This window comes from Medicago sativa, chromosome 4 (assembly GCF_051527215.1).
Source record: "Medicago sativa cultivar Bolivia chromosome 4, Bolivia_mono, whole genome shotgun sequence".
Lineage (NCBI taxonomy): Eukaryota > Viridiplantae > Streptophyta > Magnoliopsida > Fabales > Fabaceae > Medicago > Medicago sativa.
Window position 1 is genome coordinate 6,724,794 of NC_140752.1, and position 7,707 is coordinate 6,732,500.

General features: G+C 34.5%; 1 protein-coding gene and 1 long non-coding RNA gene across 2 annotated transcripts; both read left to right on the top strand.

Moving 5' to 3' along the window:
* Window positions 1-1,552: 1,552 nt before the first annotated feature.
* Window positions 1,553-2,556, top strand: LOC146925842 (uncharacterized). The gene is made up of 2 exons (XR_015033949.1): window positions 1,553-1,736; window positions 2,039-2,556. It is a non-coding gene; the product is annotated as an uncharacterized LOC146925842 (long non-coding RNA).
* A 758-nt stretch (window positions 2,557-3,314) lies between these two features.
* LOC146925843 (exocyst complex component EXO70A1-like) lies at window positions 3,315-5,644 on the top strand. Its single transcript, XM_085708052.1, has one exon. It carries the CDS (start codon window positions 3,633-3,635, stop codon window positions 5,490-5,492), a length of 1,860 nt encoding a protein of 619 aa, XP_085564178.1. The 5' UTR covers window positions 3,315-3,632; the 3' UTR covers window positions 5,493-5,644.
* The last annotated feature ends 2,063 nt before the right edge of the window (window positions 5,645-7,707 follow it).

A 7,707-nucleotide genomic window follows, 5' to 3' on the forward strand; every position in this document is an offset into this window, starting at 1 on the left:
TTCCAAACAATAGGTTCTTTTCCTATGTAACTCAAGTGGTACTAGCTAACCCAAACACCACGTGCCATCAAAACCTTTCCTATACTCGTTCTTTTCCCGGAACTCTTCAGTGACACTAAGGCTTTGTTTGCGAGTTTGGAGGGGAAGGGAGGGGAAGACTTAGGAAAAAAGGAACGAGCAAGTGGAAGAAATAGAGGAAAATGATAGAGGAGAGCTTTGGGGGGTTAACTTTTCTTCATAATACAAAACTCTCCTCATTTGGAGGAACTAAAAAATTGTATTGGGGAAGAGTTTTGGGGGGTTTTGGAGGGTTAATAAGAATTATTCAAATTTAATTTAATCTATGTTGTTATAACATTTTTAAAATTAAAAATCAAGTAATCATATGCATTAATTTATCATTCTCTAAAAAACTACTCTTTTAAAAAAAATTGAAAGATTTCTCTATTTTTCCACGTATTTTGCACCCGTCAAAACTTAGCTTTTCCTTTCATTCCCCTCCAAACTCCCAGACAAAGCCTAAGTAAATGGGCCTATAACAAAAGTAGAGTTAATGGACTCGGGTTAGGGTAAGAAGATGGCCTTTTAAAGCCCAAATTACCCTTCATCTTCAACCTATCAATAAAGTGACGGCAGAAAGGCTACAAAACTTGAAAATTTCATGGCATCTTGGAGAAACAGGAACAACAAAACATCTAACGAAACAAAAAAAATCTCATCTCAGAGGTTAGAATGCAGTTCTTGGGCATGGTTCACTGGTTCGTTGTTTTCACCGAATTCAGGTGCGAATTCTTACGAACCAATTCGTAAAAGAACCGGGAACCGGTACGCACGAACCAATTTGCGGTTCCAGGAGGATGCACGAATTATGTGACTATGAAAAAAATAACAGAATTATGGCTATGAAAACACAACAATTACTTCCGCCCCACCATTCCTAGTGATGATAAAGATAACATGAATAATGAGAATGAGAACATGTGAAGTGAGGTGTGCCGTATATATAAAAAATGGAATCAGGTCAGATCCAACAAAGAGGTTAGCAATGAGAATAGGTGACATTGAACCATTCAATTCCATGCCCAAATAGGATTAAAAATAGGAGTTTGTTTTTAAGACTGAATCAGCAAATAGGGTCCCATGATGGATATATATGACTGTGACTAATGACTGTGATTTCTACTCTTAAATAGCATGCTTTTGTTGCTAATTAATATTGGTTACACATCAAAATTACGCAAAACAAATGAGGACTATTGGTTACAACGATATAATTACACATCAAAATTACTGTTTCAATGACTCAATTTGGTCCTGTCTTGATGGGATTGGGAAACTGCCATCTGTAGCTTTCTCAGAATCACAGACATGCAATTCATCCAAAAATGAATGAATCACAGCTTAGAGCTATACTCATTGCTCACTTAATTTTTGTAGTTTCCTGCTTAGGGCCTTAGCTATAATCAGTTTACTCATATCAATAATGTTATTCTGTTAGATAAATGTATGTAGTTGTAGTACAGGTATGGTGCCAAATTGGCCATCATCTAGAAGCATGATTGTGACAGGGATATGCACTCAGAATGTGTTTCTGCATTAACTAGATGTTGTATGCGTGATTCTTTTATTAACATCAATTTTATGTCATAGGTTGCTGTAAATACGGTATTGCAAGATGAGAGGGAGTTCCTGGGCCACATTATCAAGTCTACAAATATGAAGTGCCTGACTCCACCGTGAGTTCCTTTAATTTGCGTAAACCTTATGACTGTTATTGTTGCGTCAGTGCCTGACTATCTACTACCAGAATTCTGTTTTTCTTTTTAAGGAAAAATGTTTTTCAATTAAAAAACATGCCTAAACAATGAAGTGCCCATAACTGATTGTGGGATTCATTAATATTTCTACATTTTATATAATTGCTGTGCTTGATTTGATTTGGTACCCATGCAATTTGTTTAATTTGGTACCCATGCAATTTGTTTAATTTGGTACCGATGCAATTTGTTTAATTTGGTTTTCATTGTCTCTTGTTCAGCTCTGCATTGGAAGGTGAGTGTGGTTTTCTAGCTGCAAATCTGTATGCAAAGAGTGTTTTTGGGGAAGATGCTCTGGTGAATGTTAGCATTGAGAAGCAATCCGATGGTAAATTGAGCGGTTATATCAGAATAAGAAGTAAAACCCAGGGAATTGCTCTGAGTCTTGGGGATAAAATCACTTTGAAGCAGAAGGGAACTGCTCAATAGATGCAATTGTTCCCATTTTCTCTCATGCTTCTATATCTCTGTTTGTTTGTCTTAACAACTTGTGTAGTTTCGGGTGGCAGCTACAGCTTCAAGCTTGGTGTTATTATTGCTTCAAATTCTTGTGACTTTTGGTGGCAGCCAACTCATTAGTTTCAAATTTACCCTTTGAAGTTCCATTTTTGTTTGTATTCTTTACATGGATATTACTCAACAAAATCCTTATTGCCTATATTTTATTTTATGTAGACATGCAATTGGACACCATATATTGATATCATAATCTCAATCAGATGACAATGACTATTTGTTATGGCTGGCCTTATGTTCCTATGTCTTTAGATAATAATGCTAGTTATTGTGTGAATGATTAGTAGGATTATAGCAATTTCTATGCTGTTTCTTTTCACATTCAAAGTTGATCATTTTTAACCTTCAACTTTTTGAGAAAAAACATAAATCAATTCTAAAGAGTGCAACATTGTGTTTTTGTTGTGCTGTTTCTCTTTTCCTGGAAATTTAAGGGGAAATGAGGTTACAAATGTATTATAGTTTTTCACTTGTTTGGTATGACTAAATATATTAAACAAGTTAAACTGAAAAATGATTGTAGATAAATAAACTGTAAATCTTTTAAGTGCAGTTTAGTAGTCATGGGAATATATGTGTAAAAATGATTGTAGGAGTATATCTATAATCATCTTTTTCCTGTACTTCCATTACATAATTTTTGCTGTTAAACTAATAACTTTCCAAATTCTATAATGTTTCTATGCTGTTAGATTCCTGCCAACTTTCCCTCTCAAGAGCACCCCACAATACAATATAGTATTTAAGTTTACGTTGAGGTAATTGAAGCAAGACTTGCATGTCTTAGACTTCAAATCAAACAAGAAAGCTAGGACAAAATGTTGAATAAAATAAATAATTAAATAATTGAGCTAATGAAATTTGTTGAACATAGGGTGCCCAAATTCAAGGAAGTTCTACTGCTTATTGGTTGAGGTTTCTAAAGATGTTTCTTTGCAAGTGAAGTTACCTCCTTTTATTACTACATTTGTTGAGTTTGGTGAAAGAAAGTGGATTGTTAGATTAACAAGAAACCAACAAAGATGTTCTTTTTCAATACACCAAACATCATGTTGAAATCTAATCATATCTCAATACAATCTCAAAAGCCAAACTAGTAATCATTTTAAAAAACAAACATTTAATTTTCGAATCTTTAACATGGAAAGCAAAGAAAACATTGAAGCTACCAGAAAGTTATTAACTTCTAGCTTAGAAACATCAATAGCTATTTCTTCTGCATTAGATGAGTCTAGTTCAAGATGACAGCTTCTTAACCAAAGGTGTTTGTCCTTGCAAGCTTCACTTAAATCCATTTCTATGCAATTGCAAAGTCTTTCATTTTCAGATGTTGAACATGGTATAGACAGTGTTCTATGTTCTGTTTCAGCAGTTCTCAAAGTTTTTCAATGTGTTACTCAATTGGAACATTCTCTTTCAATAGACGCGTGTTCTGATTTACTCACATATGTCTCCAACACAAAGAAGCTTGAAGAATCATTGAAGCTTCTCACTGATAATTGCAAGTTAGCAACCAGTTGGTTGAGAAGTGCTTTTGAGTTTTTACAAGACAAAACAACAATTAGTACCAATGAGTTTTACCCGCTGAATGTAAACAAATCCTTGAGAATATTGCAAGAATTGCAAGCCCTAGAGAACGGCGCACGTGTCGATGGAGGAATTCTCAGTATTGCTTTTGACAAACTAGAGATTGCTTTTCACAAACTTCTAACGGAAATTTCTATGCCTCTTTCTTTGGTTTCATTAACATCACACGTTGATCAACAAAACAACGCCGCGAAGCAAGATTTGAATTTTCCAAGTTCTTTAACACGGAAGTTACAGGTCATCGCCGAGAGATTAAATGCTAATAACAGGCTAGAAAAGTGTCAAATTGTGTATGTTGAAATTCGTGGAACGAATGCTCATCGAAGTTTGAAGACTGTGGACTTAAGCTACCTTAAGTTTTCAATAACTGAGATTGAAGATGCACATGGAATTGAAAATTTGATAGACAAATGGGGAAACCATTTGGAGTTGGTTGTTAAGAAACTTCTAGACGTGGAGCACAAGCTATGCAATATTGTGTTTGAGAAAATTGGTTCAGAAGCATCCATGAGTTGTTTTGCCGAGATTGCTATTGAATCGGGAATACTTTCATTTATCGAATTTGGAAAGATTGTTACTGAGAGGAAAAATGATCCTTTCAAGCTGTTGAATTTGTTGTCAATGTTTAAAGTCTTGAATGATTTAAGACTAAAATTTAATCAACTTTTTAGAGGGGAAGCTTGTGAAAAAATTAGAATTGTGACAAAGGATCTCATCACAAGAATTGTTAATGGTGCTAGTGAGATATTCTTGCAACTCTCAGAACAAGTGAAGTTGCAAAGACCAACATGTCCTCCCTCAGATGGAAGTGTTCCTAAATTGGTAAGTTTTGTCACTGATTATTGTAATAGGCTTCTTAGTGATGAGTATAAGCCACAATTGAATAAGGTTTTGGAAATATATCTTAGTTGGAGAAATGAACTATTTGAAGAGGGTATTGTTGTTACACAAATATATAACATAATTAAGGAAGTTGCAGTTAATTTGGATGATTGGTCAAAAGCCTATGCAGATATCAATTTGTCATATTTTTTTATGATGAATAACCATTGTCATTTCTACAATTTAAAGGGTACTTTAGTTGGGAATATGATGGGAGATTCTTGGTTAAGAGCACATGAACAATATAAAGAGTACTATGCAGCCCTTTATTTGAGGAATAGTTGGGGAAATCTTCAAAATATTCTTGTAGTTTCATCTTCTATGACTTGTCAAGATTTGGTTAAGAGAATGAATGCTTTTAGTCTCGCTTTTGATGAAATGTACAAGAAACAATGTAATTGGATAATATGTGATGACATGTTGAGGGAAAACATATGCAAGCATTTGGTGGAAGGTATTATACCAATCTATAAGGTTTATTTGAAGAATTACATTTTGTCAATTGAAAATGAAGGTGTGGTTAATAAGCATATTATTAAATATACAACAAAGGGTTTGGAAAATGAGATTTGGTCTTTGTTTCAGCCAATGCAGACGAGGAAGAATGATGATAGCATTAAACATATAGATTTGATTAGTAAAATAAAAGAATTTAGCCATCAATTTCGTTTAACATTAGCTGGTTTATAGTTGTGTAATGTGTTATTTTCCTTGTACATGGCAGATGTTATGTTGATCTAACTTACTACTCTTTGAGTGTTTATGTATTTTATGATTCTTATTTTGTGATTTGATATTTGGACACTTTTAATGTTACTAATGTACAATAATTTATTTATTTCTCCCTCTGTGTCATTTGTTTAATTTTAAGTTAGCAAATTTGTTTTGCTTTAACCCTCCAATTCTTCGGTAATTCAAAGTTCAAACATGCTATAAGTATAACATGACCCAAAATTGTTTCAACCAAGAATCGAAACTCATTGATCATTTTAGTTAAATCACTTTATTAAATATGCAATATTTTTTTTTTTTAAATACGAATACTTTTATCAATTTCCCGCACAAAGTAATATATATATTTTTTAACAGCATATTATATTAATGAACGGTGCTACCCACAAGGAAAGTGGAATGAACTCAAAATTACAAAGGAGGAACAAGAACCCCCACGCAGCCAACAGTACAGCACCTACCAAAACAAATAAAACCGCACCTCAAACAGTAAGCACCTAAGATTACATTACCCTCAAGACACAGTTTGGCCAGCAAACTAACACAAACCGAAACCACCCCTAAGAATACAAGAACAAGCAAAGCATTAGCGAGACAAACTCTCTTGGGTTCCAACACCACTCATAAAATAGATAAGACGCTATTTTCGGTCTATTCATACTTCAATGCCAATATATCACTTTGACTTGTTCCACCTAATCATCTACCTCACAGACTTAATTATTAAAAATCCTATCATTCCTCATCTTCAAAATAATCCAAATAACCGCATGCCAAATGAGCCACGCTCCTTTCCTCAATCTCTTCGTGTTCAAAGGACTAGACCAATTTAAAATGTGAATAGTCAAATTGGGGGGAGTTATCAAATTGAATTGCATCCAATTCATTACCCCCCTCCAAACTCGAGCACTCACATTACAATGGAGGAACAAATGAGTAACCGCTTCATCCTCCAAACCACAAAAAACACACCATTTAGAGTCTTCACTTCCCAAGAGCCTTCTCTTTGCAAGATCCACCTTTGTCGGAATACGATCAAGTATCAAAGTCCACGAGAAAGCCAACACCTTAGACGGTGCTTTATTCCTTCAAAGGTCTCTAAAAACCCTCTCTTCCTCCGTTGACACACCTCCCTCTTTAAGACACAAGTTTTGTAGGATTATGTAACTTGACTTGACGGAAAAGCCTCCCCCCTCCTCCGGTTTCCACACCCAACAATCCGGACTATCCCCTAAAATCACCCCTTCCAACCTTTCAATAAGATTATGGAACAAATCACCTTCCCACACAAACAACTCCCTACGCCACTCAAAATTCCACCTCCAACCACCCCTACTTCCACCCCACATTTCCCCCACCTTCCACTCTTGATTACTAGCAATTGAGTATAATCTTGGATAAAGCACACATAGAGGCTCAATTGCTAACCAAGCTTTCTTCCAAAAGAGGGTTCCCATGCCATTCCCCCACCTTCCTAACTAACTCCCGATCAAACCACCTAACCTCCTCCAAGGACATCAAATCTAACCACCAACGGGAGGAATATGACGGCCACCCCTCTCCCTCCATCTCTAACCTTCGACCCACCCTTTTGCACCGTATTTATCAACTAAGACAAATTTCCGAAGCAAATTATCCTCCAATAAGAATCTCCACCTCCATTTAGCAAGAAGACTCAAATTAATATATTAAGAATAAAATATCATTTAACTTTATTTGTTATTTGTCTTCCATTTATCACCTGTCTTCTGTATACTTTCAATTACTTTAATATCATTGTACTTTATAAAAATCAACTTTGTACCAAAGTTTATTATTGATAAGAATATTACTTTTAATTCTATGACACATAAGTAAAATAGTTTTGTATGAAGTACAATGGAAGTAGAAAATCAATATAAAGAATATTAGTAAATAGTTTTGTACCATACATAAGTTTATTTTTTACTATTGAATCAATAATTCTTATCATATCTATTTAATTCGACAACGAGACTTATTGATTCAATGTTAGAAATAAACCTATACATACAAGTTAGAACAACTGTCTCACTTGTGCATCATAGAATAAATTATGTTTGAAACAAAAATATTTTAAGTTTTGCCTACAAATTTGACAGGGATTAGTCACCACTAAACGAAAGTGATACTTCATATCTATAACAAGATTATG